This window comes from Bacillus rossius, chromosome 17, assembly GCF_032445375.1.
Source record: "Bacillus rossius redtenbacheri isolate Brsri chromosome 17, Brsri_v3, whole genome shotgun sequence".
NCBI classification, from domain to species: domain Eukaryota; kingdom Metazoa; phylum Arthropoda; class Insecta; order Phasmatodea; family Bacillidae; genus Bacillus; species Bacillus rossius.
In genome coordinates, this window is record NC_086344.1 from 26,554,009 (window position 1) to 26,579,157 (window position 25,149).

Here is a 25,149-nt window from a genome sequence, read left to right on the forward strand (position 1 = left end):
CTAAGGAGCAACGATGGTTATTATCAACTTGTTTTTTTTAAAAAAAAGCTTGTACTATTTTACTGCTCCATTTGTGGTATCAAGCAATTACGATGTATAAGAAACCCATACATTCATATGTCACAGCAACCTTCCATTTCTTAGCGACGCCTTCAAGTTCCCAATAGAAGTTGCAATTTGAAAAAGTAAGTCAGATTTTTAAACAGACAATAATTTACCATATTGTTTAAAGTAATTTACCCAAGTTACTAAAAACAAGAATGAATATTAAGTACATATTTAATACTGTAAAACAGAACTGAAATTATAACCGAATTGTAACATCTTACCAACTGAAGTTACTAGGTAAAATAATAATTACAAAAAATTTAATGGGCCACTGGACCACAATAGGTATAGATAATAAAATATGTTTTACCTAGTATAACATTTCGCTGTATAATAAATAGTGATATTATTGGTCAATAGAATATTTTAAAATCAACATTGGTAAAATAACACTCCTAGAATTATTGCGAATAGAATAGAGGAATACAACAGTGAACAAGTGTGTTATTTAGAATGGGTGGACACATCTCACAAAAAAATAGTTTTCCAGTTTCTTCTAGTGAAATTTTTTGATCATATGCTCGCTCGCTCTCTCTCTCTCTCTCTCTCTCTTTCTCTATCCATATATATACATACATACACACACACACACACACACACACACACACACATATATATATATATATATATATATATATAGTTACGAACGACACGTGCAGGTGCAGCGCTAGCTGGCTGACAGGCTGCCGCCGCAACATGAGATGTGCCATGCGCACCTGGGTCGCCGCTTCCCCTCCCTCCAGCCCTCCACTCCCCGCGCGGCGCTGATAGCTAGACATCTGACACCTTGCAACTGGCAGCCGCCAACACGTGTTTCGAGAGATTTCTGCCGTCGGGTCGGCGCGGAACGACGCGACTGGCCCCAGGCGCACTCGGGAGTTCTGGAAGGTGTCTGGGCCTAAATATACGTGCCTGGGACGCCGGCCTGGAGTCAGTGAGCAGTGAGAGTTCAGTCGGGAGTTCTCCCGCGGCGGAGTTTCCAGGGCGATAGTGCCGCGGGTGCGGCAGAGTGGCGAAGTCCTTGGAAGAAGGTTCCAGGGCAGGGAGTGAGTGAGTGATTGGAGTCGGGATTTTCCTGCGGCGGATTTTCCGGGCGATAGAGCGGTGAAGTCCCTAGACGAAGGTTCCAGGGCAGAGAGTTCAGTTTCGGGCGATAGTGTCGCGGGCGCGGTGGAGTCCCGAGCGAGGCGTCGAGCGGATCCTCGGCGAAGGCAAGTGCGTCGGTGGCGGCGGAGTGTGGCGACGGAGTCCCGCGGCGGAGACCCACGAGGGGTGCTGCGGCAAGAGTTGCGCCAGAGGTGCGGCCCAGCGAGGTGTGTGGTGTGTGAAAACGAGTGGCTGGGGAAGCAACATTTTTAAGTACAATTGATTAATTGACATTTTTAGATTATTTGCTAGTAATGTAAATAGTGGCAATAAATAAAACAGTGTGTGTAATAAAATCTTTAATTGGGCTATCCTTTACGAACCCGGTAAATCGTAACTATATATATATATACACACACACATACACACACACATACATATAAAAAACTATTGTGCCTCTTTTTCACCATATTTACTCTGCTTGTAGTTCCCTTAACTAATTTATCAACTCCATTGCAACTGTTGTTTTTTGGATAAGAGAAGACATAGTCATAGTATCATTTCGCGTGGGATCTAGTGTTTCTTGTGTCAGTTTAATGCTAAGATTTTTGCAAAACATAGTATGGTTTTTGTAGAGTAAAAATAATTTTTAAGCATACCCCTTCTTGAGTTGCCTTTGTGAAAAGTTAATGTGAAATACTAAATAATTACATATTACATACACTTCGATTTATATGACCACAGTTTGTATTAAAACTCATACATTAATAATTATTAACTTACAATTTAACAGTTTATAACACTAGTAAATGCCATTTTTAATTTATTTATATTAATTTTATCCCTAGGAAATTGTAATAATTACTGTGTCTTCTAGGACTCTATAAATTGTGTAGGATGAAGAATAAAGATAATGAAAACAAGACAAACAAAGCAGGTTGTAGTTGAAACCCCAACCTATCCCTTCCAGTTATAAAGTGTACCACAAGAATGAAAAAGAGGTTCGTCTCCAATGGATCAGTATTATATATGTATATCTCTACTTATTTATAGTTTTTTTCTTCCCCACAGCAAATGTACAGTGCAGAACCATATTATCACCCATATTCAGCGCAACTGAAATATTTGGTGGGTAAGAAATTTTAAAATAATTTACTGTTTTTGTATTGGTCGATATTCAGGTCCAAAGCCGTTTTTTTTAAGTCTCTTTTGCTTTAATGAAGCAGTTTCATTGTATAATTATAATTTTCGGTCTGCGAATAGAATGATTCATTTGTCTTAGCTGCTCCGGTAGCGAGATCTAGCGGTGGGTACAGAAACTACATGTGATTCGCGTCTGCGCACAGGTCCAAGAGTAAAAAGCGAAACATAACTTTTTAGAGAATTTTGACAATGTTACAAGTATTTAAATAAATTCTTTGTAGAAAATCATGTCCAAAGCCTTGGTTTGGTATTTACTCAAGTCTCTTTAATTTGTCTCAATCTTTTTTATTATATGGTTTAACACTTCGGCGTGCTTATCAAATTATTAAATAGTCGATGTAGCTGCTCCAGCAGTGAAACTTAACGGCGGGTGTACGGAAACAACTACATGTGATTTGCGCCCAGAATTGTATTTAAAAACAAAATATGCTTGTATTTATCACGCTCGTCATGTTTTTAAAGAAATATATAATCATTTTGTGTCCGAGTTTCGTATTATTGGTGCATTTGTGAACACATACATTTGCTCTTTACCGAAGTTAGATGTTATACATCACTACAGAGTACTGAAGCTCACATTTTTTTTTCCTTCTTTTAAATCATGACTTCAGTGTATTGTCACGTTCTTAAATAATGGCGAAACTATCACTGAAAACATTTTTAACTTAGTACCATAACTACAAAATCGGTACTATCCTACGAATAGTACATTTATTTCGTGTTACATTTTCTCAGGTTTTGAACTTACTTATCATAAGGGAAAATTCAAACTGTGGTAGAATAAAATTGTAGGAAAATTTTATAAAAAACTATCCTGAAAGAGTCCAGACCTTGGTTCACCACGATGTTCGTAGGCACCCTGTTAGCGCCACGAGAGAAGGCGAGACAGAATCACGGTCGGCGCACGGCATGTTACGTGCAGTATCGCAGCGGGAAGCAAGCAGTTGTTTGCCAAGGCTACTTACTACCAGCGCCCGCGGCTGTGCCACAGCGAGCGACCTTGAACAACGACTCAATTCCCCCCTCACCGTCGTTCACCTTCATCACGCCGCGCAACCCATACACAGTCGAGTTCTCGTCACAGCTAAGACGCAAGTAGACGCTCGCTTCTGCAGACAACCCAAGAATCTGACCCAGGTACCGGCATGGGGGAGAAATTGAAACCCAGGTTTCTGAAGCAGTTTTGGGCCCGTCCGCTAGGTGGTGGCTTTCATAATATATACGTATTGCTAACATAGCTACATTGATTGTGAGATGTAATGCATAAGCAATTATCAGGCAAACAAACTAGTAAAGATTTATTCACTCTATTTTGGTAGCTACATATTTTTGTGGTGTGGCAAACCAGAAATGTTTGCATCTCCTACTCATTTATACCTTTCCATTACAAAACAGTACTAAGTGTTCTTCGCACAGTTGAAATCACTTTTCCCAAGTAATTAGTCATCAATCAGATAAATTAACTTTACTAACAGCCAATCTTCAGGCCAGACCCGAGCCAAAGGGGCCTGGCCTCGCCTGCATTTCATCATCTTCAGCACCACCAACAATCAACTAGACACCACACATCACCACCAGCCCCCAAGGACTCTTTTGTTGGAAGGGGTCCAGTGCCATGTAATTGATTGTAAATATCTTTTGTTTTTCTTTGTATTGTATTCAGATTTTTCCCTCCATGTAAATATTTTGTACACTCTCTTTTTCAAATAAAGAGGCATTTTTGGCGGGGTGGACCCCCTGGGGGGTCCCCCATTAAAAAAAAACTAACATAAAACTTTGCTAGAACCTCTATCTAGAGTGTTTTTGCTAGTAGTTACGGGCCCACCCAACAGATAGCGTCACATGTCGCGCGAAACATCGTTTCAGTTTCCACTGTCGCAATTCTTTATCTCCCTCCTTGTTCTGTAGATGCAATGCACTTTCCGCTTTGCCGCTTTAAAGTACCTTTCCCGGCAAGGAATTGTCGGAACATTCAAACAGGACCTAGAATATGAACTAACCATTGTCTAACGCTTTAATAAAACTAACCCCAATGTTGCATTTTATTTGCTAAGTGAATCAATGTGACGTGAAATAATTCACTCCGAAGAAAAGTTTGGAAAATATTACCTCGAAAAATGATACCACTGGACCAATTGAAACCCATGTCGATTTTCAAATTCTTGAGTTATTCAAGATTTTGCTTATCCGAGGATTCCGTGGTCCACATTTCTCGGTTAAGCAAGACTCTACTTATACATACTTGTCCTGCGGTAACATCATAAGCACAATCCGAACTGGAAGTGAACTATGCGAGTACACTAATCTATTTACATTTCACTTACTTCAAGGTAAGTCACCATAAATTTTTTTTAAAGTGAAACTTCTGGGCTGAATGGAGCTACAATTTTCGAGAGTTACGAAAATTCCGATCGCATGAGGGGAATAGTTGTGTACGCGGTGGGGGAACCGGTAGAGGAGGAGAGATAGAAGTGATGCGGCATACTTTCATGCTCGCATACTTGAACACTTGCATAAATGTACACATCGCATACTTGTTTCTTCCACACTTTCATTTTGGCACACTTACATACTTGAAAACATGCATATTTACACACTTGTTCCCAGCACAATTTTTATACTTTACTCTTGCACACTTTCAGACTTGCATACTTGCGCAATTGCATAATTTAGTGCTCACATACATGATAATTATGTTTCCTATACCTTATAATTTAAAGAGCAAAAAGTTTTATTTCTGTAGCTCATGGAATCCAGCACACTTTTTATTTATTTAGGTTATTTCATTAAGTAATTTTATAATTTAAGTACTTCACTTTGTGTGCCATTTTGGAGCTATTTTAAGAAAAAAAGTTGCTTAAAAACATCATCTCAACAGCAAGGGGTTTTAACAGTTATATTATCAACCTTAACATGCATCATTGTCTTTGAAGTTTGTGTTTCAGCGTGTTCCAACAGCTCACCTTTAATCACAAAATAACATACTACCTTTACCGAGATCTCGTATATGTTATTCACATTTTTTTTTGGGGGGGGGGGGGGGGGGGGTTATCACATATGAACCCCCTCCCTTTTACATGACCAAGGGCAAAACATTTTGTCGGGTCCATTCCTGTAGGTATTACTTCACGTAGATTTTTTTTTTTTTAAAGCAGAGATAAAAAAAAATATCAAGACCAAATGTTACAATGTCCAAACTGTAATCGTAATCTACATGTACCTATTTCATAACTTGAAAGGTTCCAAATTATTTTATTCGCAATTTACTTGTAATTTCGTCCTACTATCAAGATAAATTCATGAATATGTCTTTATATTTTTGAAAATATTAAAATTAAAATAAAAATTTTTCATTTCTTTATGACATTCCACATATTGCAATTATTGCTTACTCTACAAAATAAAACATCGTTAAATAATCGCTTAGGGAAATTTAATATTTATTAATGTGTGTCTGGCCCTCATTAGTTTGAAGAATGCATCGAAAAGAATGAAATATGTTTTAAGGAACATAAATAAAAATGTCGCGGTCCTGTCTGCGTTCGAAACAATATATTACTTTCAAAACATCACAAATTAAAAAAAAAGGTAAACATTGTGGCCGTAACTATAAACATAGTCCGTCGAATTATTTCTTATTAGAGTAAACCAAAGTAGAAAAAATTGTGAGCAAGTCTTTTAGTACTGCCTAAGAGATGTGTAACATTTAACTTTGGTAACGAGCAAATTCATGTGTTCTGGTGTTGCAAATAACACTTATAACACTAAACTAGGAAAGGAAAATTAACGCAGAATTCTTAAAAAATAAAGCCGAGCATAAAACAATTATGCAAATTGTTTTTTTTTTTTTTTTTTTCGACATTTCTTGACGCGAATCACAAGAGTTTCCTCACGCGCCACTACATTTCGCTGCCATAGCATCTACGTCTGCCGTCCGCCGCGGTCTCGTGTTCGAGGTCGGGTGCAGGTCCTAGCGGGGTGGCTGGCTTTCTTAGAGATTTCTGTTCCGGGAGGGCGCCAGGCTAGCTCGGTGTCTAACCGTGTGGTGGTCGTGGGTTCGTTGCCCCAGCGTGGTCCGCTAGAACCGTCGGCGGTGATGGAATTTGTTTCCTGATTAGGTTGGGTTGTTTAGGTTAATTTACATACACTGTTCTGGTTGTTCTACGGGTCGCACGTCGCGCACGGGAGGTGCGGGGTGGACGTTTTATTGCTCACGATTTACACTGGTTCATTACATTGGGCGCCAGGTCTACTCGGCGGTACATGACTGCCAGTGAGGCGTCGGAACACGTAGAAGTTTTGGTTACACTATTATTACAATTACACTTGACAACACGACACCCTGTGGTGCTCTTACGTACACGATTACACTCCACACGTTATCTGAGAGGGACACCTGCGTGCCTCTACGTGTGTTTACTTATTAAGCCCTCACGCCAGTAGCAGTTGAGGGAGAGTGTTCGATTAGCGTCGGCTAATCCCGTAATTGGTAAATTGCGATGCGCGGGCCCACCTGTGTGGACCGCGGCTCGCTACTAAATTAAAAAACACGTTTAATGCTTGAATGTAGCCTGTGCCTGTGCACTGGGCGATTAACTAAAGTTCTGGGGTGGCGGGAGACGGCCCGTACCGTATAATGCACGGCCCCACGTAATGCTTTGTGTGGGGCGTGTTAAATTGACGCGGCTGGGATAGGCCCTACACCGGGAATGGACCGGGCGCACACGGGGAGTATTTAAAAAAAAAAAGGGTTTCGGTTGTGACTACAATTACCAGATGGACGTTCGATGAACACAAAGAAATGCTGGCTCCCCGTGGGACGTGCGTCCGTTCCGGTCCGCGAGTCGCGCTGTACTGGCGTCTGGCCTTGGCGCGAGGGGAGGGGTGAGCTCCCTGTCACGCCACAGTTTCTAAAATTCCGTTATTCGTGAAAATAATTAACTAAATTTAAGTGGCTCTAAATTCACATAGTAAAACATAATGATTAATTTAATATCTATATATGTTTTAGAAATGACATTTAATAAGTTTGTTTAAAATAAGTTTGAATATTAGAGTCAAGCTGGAGACTGTCTGTTTCTTGATAACTACTCCAGTGGCGAATGATAATGCTAATTTGGGGCGGTTTGCGTTACGTCACACGTTTCACTACTGAATTTAGGCTGAAGGCCGCAAGGGTTGCACTCACAGCTGTTTTAGTAGGAAGCTACACGTGAGTGACCCGGGCACTCCTACGTCGCACTCTATTAATTAGGGGCTATTGTTTGTTTCTGATTAATTAATTATTGTGTGGGGAATTTTGTAGGCACGGGGAGTGCGTTGCATGCGTAATTAAAATGGTTCGCTATTCTCTACCTTGGGCTGCGGTCCGCTCACTTGACTCAGGTGGGCCATGGCTAGGGGTGCTTTCCGTTAGCGGAGCCGAGTACTGGCGGGTGCAGGTCGGGCTTTGGGGTGGCCTTCGGCCGTACGATGTCACGTCGACTATCGAATCATTCCACTAGTAAGCTGAAATTTAATGTACACAATGAAACGGTTCTGATAAATGCGAAAAAGAATGGAGAAATACTAAACCCCGCAGCTTTCGACCTGATTTTTAACGAGGAATTTTATTAAAATACTACCCATTTTGTGAAAAATTCATTACACAGTTAATGATTTTAAGTTTCGTTTTGGCTTAGTGAGCTTTGGTTTCGCGCCAACTGCCATAGATGACAGCACCGTCTGTTACATGTTTCCGTTCGTTTACTTCCGTCGGATCTACGAAATAATTCCAACAAAATGCTGTGCACCGAGAACTTTAACATTACACATTAAAAAATTGGTTGTATGTAAAGTCAGTTTACGGACGATAGTTTAACGTGACAACGTCATTGATGAAATGATTGCATACTTTTATGAATAAAATTGAATCATTTTAATTTTAATAATAAAAGAATAAATACTTGAAATTATACTAGTAATCAGATTTTTAAAATGCAAGATTAATTAACATTTATTGCCGAAATTGTAGTTGCAATAAGCAATGAAAACCACATTAACTTTTCACTTCACTTTATAAACAGTCGACGAAACAGTTCACGCGTAGATGACTTGTAATTAATTTTAAAAAACTGACGTTTAGCTGTAAAGTTTAAATATAATTATGAACAAGTTTTCATATAAATAAATTGTGATCAAATATCTATCATCAATTATATGAATCACCATAATTTTTTAGTCAATTGTAACATAACCTATTATTACTGCACTCGCCGACAGCGTAACGGGACACAGCGTAACGGAACAATGAGCGTAACGGGACACATCGTAACGGAACAATTTGCGTAACGGGACACGTTTTCGTGCGTGCAGCCGGCGTTCATCGATTTATTAGACGTTGTCACGTAAAAAAATATTGAAACTCAACTGTAGTCCCTTATTTTCCTTCCTTCCTTGTCCTTGCATTATCGCAGCTCTGGATACAAATCTACGCTCATTCCTTAACCGAGACTCGAAACCCAGAACTCCCCCGTACTCCGTTAAGCACCTACGCGCCACGTCGGCTATGGTTCTTGGATGTCAAAGGATGTATTCCGGAATTGTCAGTTTACTACTCGCCTGAGTATCTGGGGAGGTGTTGCCTCCAAGCACAAGGGTCTGAATCGGCACGAAGTCTTTTCGCACATAATCCATAGAGCGACTACGAGATAGTATTGGCAATAATAAAAGTTCTATTCCCTAAATAATATATACAAGAAGTTACCAACACAAAAATTTAAAAAAAAATCTGTAAATATAACTTCGGCTCCCCGAAAATATGCGGATAGAATACGTAATTTAAAAAAAAGTTCTAAAATTCCGATCTCAACATCTTCTCAGGTTCTTTTCGTAAATAAATAAAAACCTCGGACGTCTGAAAGGTAATTTAAAAAAAATTCCAAAAATCAAAGAGGATCCTCGTTTCACTAATGACGAAATTTCAGAAGAGACAGAAGTGAGTTTAAGTTCGTGCCAGCGTATTTTGACTCAGGATTTGCAAATGAGACATGCTGGCGCTAAATTTGTTCCTCGCTTTCTCAAACAGGATTTAAAAAAAAACATTTGATTTTATTTGAGCCAGGACTTGAAAGAGAGAGATTGAAAGTGATGCGAACGTTTTGACCAAAGCCCGACGCTCGAAAAGTCAAGAAAGGCGGTGCCCATTCACGCTACTCCACACGGCGGCTAGCGGAATTCCCAAGGCCGCTCAGCGATAGATAACAGTTCAGAGGAAGGACGATGTGGTGGCAGCGAAGGGGGGAGGGGGTAGCGACGACCCTTGTAATCCTGCCAGGCACGCGTGACATGCCTTACGTCACTGGACGGCGCGTGACGTCATTGGCCGTGCGGGGCCGCCAGCCAGCTCCGAACCTGGCATTGTGGTTTGGTCTCTCGCGTTTACAACAATATTTAAGAATTACTATAGCGTGTATTAGGATTTATAGTTTTATTTGTTTGTATTCATGAATCTCTCTTGAAGACAAATGTGTTTTAATATCACACTCAATAAAATGAACTGGATTAAAAAAAAAAACATCTCTATATTACAAAAAAATGTTATGCAGGATATGCATAAATCAGCCAAAAGGTACCTAATATAACTGGATTTATCGCACGAAACACTGGACACAATATTTCTGACATGTCATTACATTCATCTGTTTCAGCAGTAAATAAATAAAGTTCCTTGATTGCACAACTAGGTGTAATACTTACGTAAAAACCATATAACTTGTCAGAACTGTTGTCACAGTCCCCGACATGAAATCCAGTTGAAAGGAGCTAAAATATGAATTCACGTGATCAATACTTTTAATGATAAGATATTTTATCATGCACAATTTAAAATTACAGTTAAAATTTCTAATCGTTTAAACCAGTATGTCATAATGTAATGCTTCGTACAGGCTAACCATAAAATCTTCTAGTAGAACTGCTGACCGAGTTTCCATGGAAGCTGGTATGGATGTTTACCACGATATGGCATCTTTAATACGAATCTTGAACTGATTATTACTAATATTATATTTAATGGGTAAGTACATTTCAGAAACCTATTGTTTCTTGATAACACTTTTTTTTACGTCTATCCAATGACACATAAAGGGTCTAGACCAGTTGTTCTAGATGAATGAAGTCTCACATTAGGGTTGCCAACCGTCCCGTATTGTACGGGATTTCCCGTATTCTGTGACTAAAAGAATTATCCCGTACGTAGGCAGAACGGGACGTGATATTTCCCGTATCTTGTTTAAAGTTCAATTCACACACCTGCATAAAATTGAAAAAGTATTTTCCCGCCTGCGTCGCACCACCTGTTATATGTATTGCGACACTGCGAGACTCCGTTTACTACGCAGTTCACTGGCCACCAAATAGTTCATGTTGACGCCGACAGGTGGCATCACTCGTCCGCGCTTAGTTTGTTATGTTTATGTTGTTATTGTGTTGAGTTGAAAACGGATAAAGTTGTCTTTATGTATTAAATTCATCACTCAAAAAATTATTAGGCCAATACAAAAAGAAATTAATATTTCAACCAGGTGCATAATTTATTTTCAGATACAAAAAGTGCTAAAATAGCACCAATTTGCATCTTAAAATTCAAATTTTTCCGGGGGAGGGCCCCCGGACCCCCCGCTCTATTAGGTGGGGTTCAGTGTCCCTTATTGTCAGGGTGAAATAGTTGGTAACCCTATCTCACATGTACATGTCTGTTCCTGGAGGATGTTGGGCCGCGACTGGAGACGGCCGGTGTCGGCGCCCTACCCGAGCGTGTGGCGGCGGCTGGAGGGCAGGCGACCCGTGGGTGGCAAGGTCCCGTCCTTCGTGATACAGGCAAGATTGATCGACATATCACCACTACCTAAGATGTACATAAAGTTCTGCCATTCCCGATTACACCCGAACAATTCACCTTCGGCCAACTTCGGGATTTGTTATATTTTTGCGCAGGAAAATCTACTCTGTCCAACACTTCATCCAGACCATCCTCTGTCTCCTGTAAATTCCTACACGTAATGCATGCCAATTTGCATCCCGCATGAATGTGCCCAGGGTTTTCCCTGTGTCTATGCAGGTTTTACCTGGGCCCAACCTATCTCAAGTTATACTCTAGATTTAAGAGTGAGGGGAGTTAGTCATGGCGCCAATCGCTGCCATGGCTGGCCAATCCCCTCCTAGCACATGAAGCATGCGACCCTCTCCCTGCATGGCTAATCCCAGCATGACTAGGCGTATAGGCTTCGGCCTGAGACGCACCTAGGTCCCTCCCTAACCCGGACCCCTCCAAAATACACTTAGTTTTAGTTAGGTTAGAAAAAAAAAGAAAAAAAATTAATCGCGCAGGAAAAATGAATTCAAATATTAAAAGTGGTCGGTTAGGTTAGCTACATCAAAACACTTTAAAACACTATGGACGGTTAGTTAGGTTAGTATAGCTACATTAAAATAAACAGAGAAATATAAATATATATAAATAAACCCGAGGTTGGCCGAAGGTGAATATTCGGGCGTGTTCGGGCAGGGACAGAACATGATGGACATCTTAGGCTTCCCGTGCTTGTACATTTTTCTGGCCCGCCAACTAGGTATCAGTATTTTGTCGTCCCGATGTGCAAAATACCCGAACTTTCACTGTTGCAAAGAGTTTCGTTAACACCACAGAAGTAGTGAAAATTATCGCTACTATACCTAATCTTGTACAGACCATGTTTTTTTTTTGTGCTTGCAAAATAAATAACAGTGTAGTCTTATATTATAATAAATTGTTAAAACAATTTTATTGTTGATTCACAACAAAGTGCAAATTGTTATACATGTTTCATTTTTTCTTCTTTTTTTTAATGGTTGCATTAAGAACTGTACTGAGTGAGAAACTTTCTAAAGATACCTATGAACAAGTGCGAACATTACCAATTGAGATTGAAATACTATTTTACTAAAAAATATATATTATTACAGAGGTTTGCTGATTATAAATAGTAAAAATCTAAAAATCAGAATAGTATGCAATACGTTGGGGATACAAAAAAACATCCTGAGAGCACGCTGCCATTCGTAGATATGCTCTCAGTCTGGTTTTTTCTTTGGTATCCCTATCGTATTGCATAATATTCTGATTTTTTAGATTTTTACTATTTTTAATTAGCATACCTCTATATTATTATTTTTATAGAGAGTCAGAAAGACAACTATAAAACTCTTTACAGGTTCTTCTTTGCCATAATTTAGCACAGTTTATTGTGAAACCCACTTACCTACCTTTGTGTACTTTATTGTTAAGTAGTTTTATCGATCAAGTGAATAATTAAACATTCGATTTTAATTTACAACCTAACAAGGGCGTCGCCAGCCGATGGCCTAGGAGGGGGGGGGGGGGGGTGCAATTTGTGGGAAAAGTATGTATTTTTTCGCATTTGAATACATTTTTTTTTAATCTCTAGGGCTCTAAAGGGGGGGGGGCAACTGCCCCCCTACTCCCCCTGGCGTCGCCCTTGCAACCTAATTAGGTAAATATGTAGTGTACGGATTATCGTCAAAACATTTTTTAAAAATCTGAAATAACTTTAATTATATGCTCTATTACGTCCTCTTTTCAAAACAGCCTGCGGAGATAAGAAATTCCAATTACTTTAGGAGATATCAAATTTTTTAATTTTCATATTGCTTATGGAAAATTTCTGTTATTTAGGCATTCACGCACACACGGCAAAATATAAAATTGCGCCGGTCGAATGATTACATAGGTCTTGTATTGCAAAATAAGAATGGCTATATCTCCAAAAGTAATTGGAATTTCTTATCTCCGCAGACTGTTTTGAAAAGAGGACGTAAAAGAGCATATATAATGAAAGTTATTTCAGAGTTTTAAATTTTTTTTGACGACAATCCGTCCACTACATATTTACCCCTAATTATTATTGTAGTGTAAATTTTCACTCTTTTAACACGTGAGGTGCATTGCACCGACGTTTTGTAATTGTAAACCTGCAATTTTTACGGAGGATTAAGTGGTTGAACGAATCCGAAACAAGTGTTTGATGTCACCCCGTTGGTCCAGGACGTGCCCGAGGGCCGCGAGGAGGAGCTGCTGGACTTCATGGAGTCGGAGCTGCTGGTCCGGGAGCCCACGTGCCGCAGCAGCGGGGTTCCAGGGGACCCGGAGTCGCGGGCCGAGTTCCGCGCCGTGTGGCGAGACATGCTGCGCAGCAGGATCTCTGTGGTCGCGCTGCTGGACGAAGGGAACGGCGCCGCGGGGCCGAGGATCGTGGGCGCCAACATGCTGGGAGTGGCCACGCGCGCCGACAAGAGCGCCAAGCAACAGGTAGCGCCAAGCAACAGGTAGCGCCGACGAGGACACGGACCAAGTTTTTCGTTGTTTGTGCAGCCAATGTCCAGTATCAGAGCATACTCTGATCATTAAAGAAATTGAACCCCCAGAGGCATTAACCTGGACGTTGCAATCTTATAAATTATTAACTAGCTGCCCGACCCGGCTTCGCACAGTTGTATTAATGGGGGGAAAAATGAGACCAAATCTCTTATTTACAGTTATAATAAATAAAATAAAATGAAAATTAATTAATTTTGACAAAAAACTAATACAATGCTTTGAAATGTACCGAAGAAACAACGAATAGCACCGATGGTTTCCCCGACTCTCGAGCACGCAACGTTGCCATGTAGACGAAGAACACACTGTTTACCGGGCTTAAACACCAATCAACATTGATAATCAGTTTATTATTAATTATAAATTATTAAGACCATTAATCGAAATAAAAACTATCCTATCTGTCAATGTGGAAAAAAATTACACATAAATGCCAATTTTCATCGAAATCGGTTGACTTGGCGAAGAGTTCACTGGAAACAAACACCAGGACACTGGATTTTTATATATTAAGATATTCACGAAAGCTCTTCCTTGATTGGCGTACACCCGAGTCAATACAAAGAAGCCTAAATTTATATATGTTAGTGTATGCCTTTATAAAAATTAATGAAATACATGTAGAGTAAAGTGCACAGTTTTTTAAAAATCTAATATAGTAATTATGTGTAATGTCATTGCCTTACTGACATTTGAGAACTCCATGTAGCATCGCCACCCAATGTTTATGTCTGTAATAGGAGAAAGAGACATGGACTATAGAATTTAAGAGTGTATCTGCATATTTGTAAGTTTATTAGGGTGTATGTATGTTTATAAAAGTATTTGTATTATGAAGCACCGTATTATTGTACAGAGATAGAGAGAGAGAGGGCGCTGACCGAGGTAGGTGTCGGCAGCATTCTAGTGCGATCGGCGGCGGCACGGCTGAGGGGAGCAGAGGAGTAATGGCGTGACAGTTGGCAGCTGACCTTGGTGCTGTGTGGATGGAGCTCGCCACTGGAGTGGCGAGACTGCGAGATTGGGCCCTTCCTTCAGCTCTGCAGTATATCTAACCAGTTGTCAGATGCGGACATTTGAACTGAAGTAGCATTGTTGAGAACGGGTAGTTGCGCGGTGCTTTTACAAGTGGTCTTTGCAGTTTTTATAGTGAGGTAAGAGTCTCCGCTTGTGTTATTTGCCAGTGTGGCGTTACGGAGGTCAGAACAGTCGTAGTTAACCCGTCGTGGATCATACCTCCAGAACATCCGTAACTTGGCGTTTAGGGTATCGAACCCCTGAACCTGAGTAGTCTCGTGCCCCTGCTGTGTGCTGGAGCACAGTCACTTGTATATTATTCTCTAGCTGGTGCCATGTAAATAGTAATTTAGCTTTAGGAACTTTAAATAAGTTCGTGGAGGTAACGACAGTAACTATAAAAGACTTACAGTATTTTAAGTTGGACAATCAGTAAGGACTATATGATTATATAACCACAACATTTTAAATTGGCAAAACATACACAACAGTTACCCCTATAGTTTGTGAGGTCACTGAGAGGGTGGAAGTAAACAACCATATAACTTACGCAATAACTTTACAAGGGTATGCTGCAAACTACATTGTCATCATTGCAAACTGGGCCCCAATGGTTCAGGAGACACTCAGAGCTCTCGCGCTACGCAGTTCCAAATAGTGAAATGACGACCACTACTAATAAAATTCATACTTTGGTTGAGATTGTTATTATTCATTTGAAATTTAAAAAATATATAAAACAGTGCTGTCAACTGTAATATTTTTAACATAGTATATAATAATTCAAATCAGGTTGAAGGAACTGTGATATTTCTCAACAAAGCTCACTCCATGTCATTCTAGTTCTCCGGCGGGCCAACCAGGAAGATCGTCGGGCTCCTGGACCGCCTCGACTCCATGGCCGACCCGTTCCAGAAGTACGGCGTGCAGGAGTACATGTCAGCCTTCGGGCTGTCCGTGGCAGAGGAGTTCAAAGGCCAGGGGCTCGGCCAGGAGCTGCTGAGGGCGCGGTTCGACGTCGGGCGGGCAGTGGGGCTGAAGCTGACGGTGACCGCCTTCACCGCCATCGAGTCGCAGGTGCTCGCCACGAGGCTAGGCTTCGAGGTGCTGTCCGAGGTCGCCTACCAGGACTACAAGGTCGACGGGCAGGTAGTCTTTCCCGACATTGCGACCAGAAGCGCGAAGCTCATGGCGAAGAGGATAGAGTGACGTACGCTGCGAGCGGCATGGTACCATAAAAGTAGCAGACCGATTTTCAACTGTGCATATGTGCAGAAAGCACTCAACATTTCTGAGGCTACATTACCTTTTCACTGCTGACATCACTGAAGAGCGTTCTTTATCCCAGGGCTACAAATTGCAAGCTTATTGATAATGCTCTGGTGTCAGGGTATGATGACATATTTCCGGCAAAGTGCAAGCCATAGAAAGGAATGAACACAAACATGTGCATTTTACACAGTGAAAACCTTCTATCCATCATTGATGAGTTATTTGCCAATTTAGCTGTCTGAAACATGTACACTGGTGCGTTTTTGAAGCAATGTATAATTGTTTATCTTTATGTATACAATTTTATAAATGGAAAATTCTAATATGTTCTGCTCAAATAATTACTATTATAAATTAGAATTTTGAAACAAACATTAAAGTACTTCATGTAAACCAAAATATGTCACATTATATAAATATGTATAATTGTTTTAACGAAAAATATGGTTTTTAAATGAACTTCTTTACTGAGGGGGCAACAATTTTCGAGCATCAGGAAAATTCCGACTGCATGAGGAAAATAGTAAGGTATGTAGTAAGGGAACCGGTAGAGCAGGAGACATCACTCCAACACATGCGCCAGCTGTCGAATGGGAAAACTTCAAAGGGGGAAGACAGGTGCGTAGCGGAGCGTACTATAAGCTAGTTGTAATGGCCAGAAGGGGTGACGGCCAGAGGTAGAAATAAGGCAGCAGTGATGCTACAAAATTCTCGTAATGCTGCTTGTGTTTGTCTACTCCTGTTTTCGTAACGGCTGACGATGGATACAGCCATATTTCTTGTATTTTATTTAAAGAATCTATGTTTTATTTATTCGCGTGGAAAAGAGTTATCGATTTGAGCAACTGAGGTTATTATTATCGTTCATTTTTATGTGGATAGTTTGATAATAGCGAGGCCACTTACAACGACGGCCCAAACAACGGCGCACGACCAACAGAGTGCCACATGACAACAGCCTCGCCAACGCACGACAATGCAACACAGCGATGTCAACAACCACCAAGTCTAGGGAAACTGTCGCAACCACCCGACCAAATGTTCCGCATACCTGTCGAAGTCAATGGCCGTCCAGCTATCGCTCTCGTCGACACCAGAGCGAACCAGGTGTTTACACACCCATCGCTAGTGCCTCCTGGCACCCTCCACCCACACCATAGCGATCTTCGACTGGCGACCACCACCCATGCCAGCCAGATGTTGGGATACGCGGATATCAAGGTGAGCCTAAGGGAATTGACTACTAAAGTGACTGCTGTCGTCATAGATTTGGGAGAGGAACTTGTGCTGGGGCAACCCTGGCTGGCTGAGCATGATGCCGTGCTGGAGATGGGCCCTGCCAAAATCAATTTAGTACGAACCGAGAGGTTCGCGGTGTACGCAGTGGGCCGAGCAACCATGCCGACAGGCACGACCGTGACCCTCAATGACCTACGTCACAACGTACCCCCAAAATTCAATGACACAATTAACAAAATCCTCCACGAATGGGAGGTTTTCACCACCACCGAGCTCTTATGGCGCACAACAGTAGCGGAACACTCCATATCAACCACCACAGACCAACCTATTTATGAGGCACCATGAGGTTATGGTTTCAAAGAGCAGCGAATCATACACGAACAGGTCACAGAGATGTTGCACAGTGGAGTAATCGAACCTTCAAATAGTCCGTACAATGTGTGCATTGTACAGGCCTCAAAAAAGGTGGCACATTGCATTTCTGTATGGATTTTCGCCCGCTCAATGCCGTAACAGTTAGCTCACCACCCCCGCAGATTAGCGTAGAGACAGCCGTGGCCGACCTCGGGAGAGCCCGTGTATTCAGCACACTCGACCTAAAGTCGGGATACTGGCCAGTACCAATCAAACCCCAGGATAGGGAGAAAACAGCTTTCACGGTCCCGGACGGCAGGCGATTTCAGTATCGCACCATGCCCTTCAGCCTAAAATGTGCACCGGCAACATTCCAGGCCATGATGATGAGAGTTTTGAAGGGGTACTTAGGCCAGTTCGCCCTCGCTTACCTAGACGACGTAATCGTCTTCTCCGAGACATGGGAAGACCACTGCCGATACCTCGCGCTCGTACTCGACAGTTTCGCCACACACCACCTAACAGTTAATCCGGCGAAGTGCCACCTGGGCACAGAGGAAGTCGAGTTCCTAGGGCACCTCGTCAATGCAGAGGGGAACCAACACCAGGCAGGCCACCTGCAAATATCGCGACCGCCGAAGCCCCACATATGAGGAAACAACTACAACGATTCATTGGGCTAATTAACTGGTTTAGAGTATACATAATCAATTTCTCCCAAATAATTGTACCGCTCACAGATCTGCTGTCCCCGCAAAAATGCTACCAATGGAACACCGAAGCCCAACGGGCATTCGAAGAGGTGAAGAGAATGTTCACTAGGTGTCACATGCTGGCACGCATTGACCCCGAATGCCCTCTAATTATTCAGAAGGATGCCAGCGCCCTAGGGGTAGAAGCCATACTTTTCCAAGTAGACGACCTCGGAGAGAAGCGTGTCGTAGAGTACACCAGCGCGAAGTTCGGGCCAGCAGAACGCAAGTACCATAGCATGTATATGGGATCACGCCCTCAGGATGTCTGGTACAATATTAAACAATAATTAAACTAAAATAGTGCAGATGTTCTTGCTCGTCGGGAAACTCTGTAAAAATCCGCGAATATCACGAATTATGGAATCCACCGCCCATACCATAATATATATCACAAATCAAAGAGTAAAAACCAATCTTCAATTATTCCGATGAATACACAAATACAGAACCACCACTAAAAACATAATTGTAACTCACTGAACATCCCGAAACACAAACCATTCCATTAAGATAGGTAATTACGTGGTAACAAAATCAGTCACCACACGCTCATATATGAACATGTTTTGCTAATAATATGCAATAATTGTTTAGAATGAAATCCAAATTACTTACCCCATTTAGCTATGCGTAGTTTACAACCAATATATTCACTGATACGCACTCCCGAAAAAAAATATTTTCAATTTACTACCCTGTTGAACCAGGAAACAATATATGTCAGATAATCCATTACTTTAAATATTCCAGTGTCATTCTACTAAAACATCCGTGCCAAGTATAGAAAGCATATACAAAGTAAGTACTTTTTTTTCTTCATATTTTTAGAATCTTTTATGCTGAAGCTGTACTTGGGAATTATTACCTTTACTTTCAACACTACCCACCAAAGCATACCCTCTAATAAAATTTTAACATAATCGATGGAAATGTGGCATACAACATATAAAAATACTCACTTAAGCTACTGCTAACTCAGTAAGATTTTTCCCTGTCACAGCAATTATTTTCACCTAATTGAGATAATGAGGTACGATTTTTAGCTAATGGCGGTCAGTGTCAATTATTCACTCAGTTAACAAGAGAGTTGCTTATGTCACATTTACAGATAACCACGCCAAACTTTTATTTGTAAGGATGACATCATCAAGGTGGGTTTACAAAAAAAAATTATAAATTTAACCTGGACACCAATGAGTACACGTTTAAGTAACACCATGAATAACCATTGCCTACGTTATTATTCAAGGCCGGGAAGGAGAGGGGGTTTTCAGCTCCGAAATCCGTGCCGCTGCGTTTCACGCAATGGCCGCTAGATGTCTCTCTCATGTGCAGTAAAAGCGGCAATTCAACACGGAGTTGTATGCGCAGTGTGGTCGATTTGTAATGTATTACGAGTGTTCGGTATACTGTGTATGTTATTTTGCATTAAAAATGTGTTTTTTAAAAATTATATTAGGTGTTGAAAATGTGTAAGTAACAAAATTATGTATGTAGGACATTGTAAATATGATATAATTATTCAGAAACTTGTAGGGCGATTGTACAATATTCAAATATAATTTCACATGTGTGTTAATTCCCGCCATTCGAAATGGTTTACTGTTGCGTGCCAAACTGCACGTCTGAGTCTTCAAAATGTGATAAAACAGTGACTTTCCATACATTTCCTATACAGACTGAACTAAAGGATAGGTGGCGAACAGCGATTTCAAGGCAGGGTAAAACAGCTGGATCTCTCTGGTCTCCGTCTTCGAGTTCACGAGTTTGTAGTTTACACTTCAGGACATCTGATTTCAGCATAAGTACAACAAGAAAAAGATTACTTCCAAATGTGGTCCCTACATTGTTCCAAGGGTATCCTCTGCACAAACAGAGCAAATTACCGAAACGAAGTCCAGCTTCTAGATCCGATGTAAGCCCGCAAATTAAACGAAAAAAAGTGTGTATACAAAATGAAAACAAGGAGCTTGCATTCTTGTCTGAAGATAAGATTGAAGTCAAAGAAGTAGGAATTCAAGTATCATCGTTTTTTCCATGCAGACCTAAACTCACAGCCATAAAACACAAGTACAAACTCGTCAAACAGTCTAATGGCCGACTCATTCAAACTGTCAGTAGATTGAGGAAACAAATTAAGGAACTGAAAAAAGAAAATAACGGCAAAAATAATAAACACCTGGAGAAAATTGAAAAAATAGAAAAAGATGGAAAAAATGGAAACTTAAAAGCACTATTCTTGTTAGAGCAAATTGATAGCTATGGAAAACAGCATGTTGTTTATGGTGAAACAACTCTCAAAATTTGTGTACTTTGGCACAGGAAAGCAGCAGCTGGGTATCGTTTCATAAGATCAATGAACTGTTTGAAACTTCCTCATGAAAAAACGTTGAGGGGTTATATTGGATGTGCGAGTGGTGAAACTGGTATAACTTCAGTAATTAAAGAACGCCTTATTTATGAGGTCAGCAATTTGAATCACTCAGAAGAAAAGTTAGGTTCGCTGATATTAGATGAGATGGCGATCAAGGCAAAAGTAAGTTATGATCGCAACCTTGACCAGTTCCTTGGATATTCAGAGGCAGAAATTGAGGAGATGGGTGTAAGTGATAAAATAGCCAACAGACTATTGTGCTTCATGTTTCGCGGCCTCTCCACTCCCATCCGAATTCCCGTCGCGTTTTATTTTACTCGTCAATTAACAGGACCTCAGCTGTGTAAATTAACCAAAAAGGTGATCGAAGAAGTAGAAGAAACAGGTTTTGAAATTCTGCGAATAGTTACTGATAACTCTTCGGTAAATGTTAGCATGATGAAGGAGGTGTGTGGCGGCCAATTACTACCTGAAATACAACACCCAAATGATGAAAACAGAGTAATCTTTTTGAGTTTTGACTCGAGCCACATTTTGAAAAATATTCGCACTCAGTTTCTTCAGAAGAATTTTTTCTACAGGGGTATAATGATCTCAAGCAAGCCCTTGAAAAAATTGTACGATGCACAGAAGCACTGTACAGTGAAACCTGTTCGATGTCTGAACAGAAAAGTTGTTTACCCTTCGAACATCGAAAAAATGAATGTGCAACGAGCCAAGTATGTTTTTTCCCTTCCTCTGACAGCTGCATTGAAGACTCTTCCTACAATAGCACCTGAGTTAGTCGAAAACCACGAAAGCCTTGCTGAAACCATACGGTTTTTGGAATATGTCAGAAAATGGCACGATATTCACGATGTTTGTAACACAAAGCAGGCATATATGTCAAGAAACACCGACAAACTAGTGTTCACAGAACTTGACGATGACAGACTGTCTTGGTTGCTAGATACATTCCTGCCTTACATGGAAAATATCCAAAAGTCGAGCAGCAAACAAAATAAACTAAGTGAAGAGACATACGAAGCTCTAGTCGTGACAACTCAGGCAACTGTAAAATGTATACAACATTTAATATCAGTTGGATTTCATTTCGTTTTAAGCAGGAACCTGAGCAGCGATGACATCGAACTTCTCTTCAGTCACTTGCGAAGAAAAGGTGGTTTCAACGATATGATGGACGCAAGAGCATGCATGTATGCAATCGACACAACGCTAAAAACGGGTTTAATAAATCCTTCAGCTACATCAAATGTAGAAAGACAAACTTTCAAGACATTGGATGCAATTGCACATCACAAACGAATAAGTGAGCTGAACACAGTAATTTGTGATGTTCCAGTTGAAGCAACAGGAATTCTTGACGAAAATCTTGAAGGTAAGATAAATTGAACGGGAAATTTTTTATTATAATTTTAATTTAAGGCTATGCCCCACTCGCTGTCCAGTTATTACATTACTATAATTGTAGCATATTCAAATTGCATGCGAAGATACATTTTGAAAATGCGACTATAGGTAGTTGACAACATGCACTCCAATACAGTGCAAACATTTATTAAATTATGACGCCTTTTGTCATACCACCTACTTTTTAAAATAAATTATTAATGCATTCCTGCTTTTTTTAAGTGTTAGATATAATATTTTGTCGAAGATATTTTATTTGTTAGAAACTAATATCATAGGTAGGTCTACTTGTGATCTATAAGGTCTATAATGTATATCTAATTTTGAAGACAATAATGGAACATTAAAAGTTATGTGATGCCGAGCCTTAATTTAATGAGTTACGTAATTTCATGTTGTTTTTGTTTTTGTGTTTTGCAGAAACTCCAGTAACGCTGCAAATCGCGTCCTTAGCTATGATTGCTGGGTACTTGGTACGGGTTGCAGAAGAAAATTTTAACTGTGCCTATTGCCTAGAACAAATATCAACTCCCGATTGTGACAGCCCGTTGCTCCGATTGATTAAAATGCAAGATCGCGGTGGTCTGTGGTACCCATCTAGAAAATTCGTTTTTTTCCTGAGCAAGATACTAAAATTTACTTGTGTCACTCTTAAACACTTAGGACGTAAACAGCTCATCAAGAAGCTTAAAGTGTTTCTAGTGCCAAAGTTTCTTCAATATTTTAAGTGTTCACTGTGCAGTCAAGAAAAGCTTGCAAATACCATAATAACCAAATTTCTGAAGCCTATTTTGGACAACGAAGCACGTTCGGTGACAGACAAAATTGACAAACCATCAAAAATATACAGAAAACTATTGAGCCGCAAAATTTTAAAACTGTAAGCGTAGTTCCAGGTGAGTAGCAATTAACACTTTATTTGGTGTTACAACTGTTACATTCATTTTGTTTACGACTGCTTTATCTTTTAGAAGTATTTGAACATAGGGCTTCATTGTATTTATCATAACAGTTAGTTCTAAACACCAATTTCATGAGTTATAGGACCAACGGTAATTTAAACAGATGTTTCGCGCGGTTCCGTGTACTGCACATGAGAGAGCTACCTAGCGGCGATCTCTGGAACTGAATCGTCTCGCGTTTTACATCCTCTCCTTCCCGGCCTTGAATAATAACGTAGGCAACGGAATAACACCAGTTTATAATTGAATTAGTCATTGTTAATTACAGCCAATGAAAACGGGCGACAATGCAGCCATGTTATTTAACCTGAATTATTGTAATAGTAGGTATCGTGTGTATTTTGAAGAGCATTTTGGTTTATTATTAGAATCACAAATATTTTAACTTTCAGTATCATTTCCTGTAATGCTAATATTATCGATTACATCATAAAATGGCTTTACAGTTAAAGAATATTTCAAACATTTTTTTCCTAGCCTAAATTATTCTAAGTGTGTAAGGGAAGGGTCCAAGTTAGGGGAGGACCTAAGTGTGTCTCAGGCCGAAGCCTATAACCTCTACCATGCGAGTTCTTAACCATGCAGGACAAGGGCGCGTGCATCATGTGCTAATTGGGGTTTACTGGCCAGCCATGGCCGCGATTGGCGCCATGGCTGACACCCCATTGAACGTCTAGCTTAAAAGCTAACTAATGTGACCCACGTAGAAACCTTCATAGACACAGGGAAAACCCTGGGCCGGGTCATGCATTAAGCAAGCAGGTAACTACTGGACAAGAGGGAAGAGGGTCCAGGTAAGAAGAGTTGAGCGGGGCTGAAAAATCAACCATGCAGGGGTTGGGTGCTTGGGCCTTGCGGCCCGCATTTAATTGTTGGGTACTTCTGGGTTATTATTAGCCAGGGGCGCATGCGCCCCCAGGGGCGGGCGACTTCACTCGTCAGCCCAGCCTAGCTGCCAAGGCATCCACAGCAGTGAAGAAAGATGGCCGAGAGCACAAGTGCTCTCGACGGTGGGCAGACGAGCCAGTAGACCGGCTCGAACTGCGGGTGCACGGGGCGCAAGGCAGCCTGGTGTTGTGCCATCTTCATCTTCCTTCTTTAAGTCGACAGCAGTGCACCTTTCAAGCCAGGGTGGGGGAGGGTCACAACCTCGCTGCCCAAAATCCCCGAGACGGTTGAAGGTCGCGCCGCTCGAGGCTACTACTGCCACACCATACAGTAGCCCCAGCTAAAGGTCCATGAAGTCTTCCTACGGAGTTCCGATGCGTTTCAGTTCCGTTGCGCGCACAGCAGTTCACAGCTCCGCAAGTTCCAGTCCACAGTTCGTCTACACTTCGCATCCAGGGCATATCGAGCTCCCCTGCGGTGCCTTCGCCGACGAAACTGCTTCCTGCCATGCGCCGAGCAGCATACAGGCTACCTTCCACCCCGATAGCCATAATAACAAATCCACCAGGCCGGCCAGTGGTCCGCGGCATGTTATTGGTTATTCACAGTCACTCCAGCAAGATTGCAGCTCTCAAGGTGGGATCCTGTATCCGCCACCCGCGGGACGCAGTCGGTAGCAGATGGTGCTGATAGGCTGCCCCCAGGCAGCCACAAATCCCCTGCGCACTGCCAGCCTTCGGTTACCCAATAGGTCACAGGGAACTCCCAGCCAACAGCCCGCGAGAGATATGCGCACGCCCCGAGAGACGACTGCCGACTATTTCAAACATTGTAACTATAATTTATAGATCTAAATCAACCGAAAACACCTCTGAATTATTTATTTTCGAAATCATATCTGCTTCCATCTGAGTTGTTTTTTAATACCTATTTTGTGCAATTTTATTTTATCGTTTTTTGATATAATGCTAATAATTCCGCATTTCCTACTCTTTGGTACAATATCATAGCCTGCTTTACTCAAAGGAACATTATTCTGCCCCAACACACAACACGCTCTAT

At 41.1% G+C, this 25,149-nt stretch overlaps 3 protein-coding genes across 3 annotated transcripts in view; 2 read left to right on the forward strand and 1 right to left on the reverse strand.

Annotated features, from left to right (window-relative positions):
- LOC134540794 (WD repeat-containing protein 55 homolog) overlaps positions 1-25,149 on the reverse strand; it is an 89,273-nt gene that overhangs the window by 54,804 nt on the left and 9,320 nt on the right. The gene's annotated exons all lie outside the window — the stretch shown is intronic.
- Positions 3,446-16,501, forward strand: LOC134540563 (uncharacterized). Its single transcript, XM_063383380.1, has 4 exons — positions 3,446-3,534; positions 11,145-11,256; positions 13,481-13,744; positions 15,674-16,501. Exons 2-4 carry the CDS (start codon positions 11,146-11,148, stop codon positions 16,037-16,039), a joined length of 741 nt encoding a protein of 246 aa, XP_063239450.1. The 5' UTR covers positions 3,446-3,534; position 11,145; the 3' UTR covers positions 16,040-16,501.
- On the forward strand, positions 16,593-24,702 carry LOC134540562 (uncharacterized). Its single transcript, XM_063383379.1, has 2 exons — positions 16,593-22,205; positions 22,658-24,702. The coding sequence occupies exons 1-2, from the start codon at positions 20,048-20,050 to the stop codon at positions 23,119-23,121; spliced, it is 2,622 nt and encodes an 873-aa protein (XP_063239449.1). The 5' UTR covers positions 16,593-20,047; the 3' UTR covers positions 23,122-24,702.

What these genes read in the sequence shown, in the direction of transcription:
- LOC134540563 (XM_063383380.1), top strand. Translation starts at nt 11,146, where the DNA reads ATGTTGGGCCGCGACTGGAGACGGCCGGTGTCGGCGCCCTACCCGAGC. An exon ending in TCCCGTCCTTCGTGATACAG is followed by an intron (nt 11,257 to 13,480) that starts GCAAGATTGATC and finishes CCGTTGGTCCAG; the next exon opens with GACGTGCCCGAGGGCCGCGA. An exon ending in ACAAGAGCGCCAAGCAACAG is followed by an intron (nt 13,745 to 15,673) that starts GTAGCGCCAAGC and finishes ATGTCATTCTAG; the next exon opens with TTCTCCGGCGGGCCAACCAG.
- LOC134540562 (XM_063383379.1), top strand. Translation starts at nt 20,048, where the DNA reads ATGGTTTACTGTTGCGTGCCAAACTGCACGTCTGAGTCTTCAAAATGT. An exon ending in TCTTGACGAAAATCTTGAAG is followed by an intron (nt 22,206 to 22,657) that starts GTAAGATAAATT and finishes TGTGTTTTGCAG; the next exon opens with AAACTCCAGTAACGCTGCAA.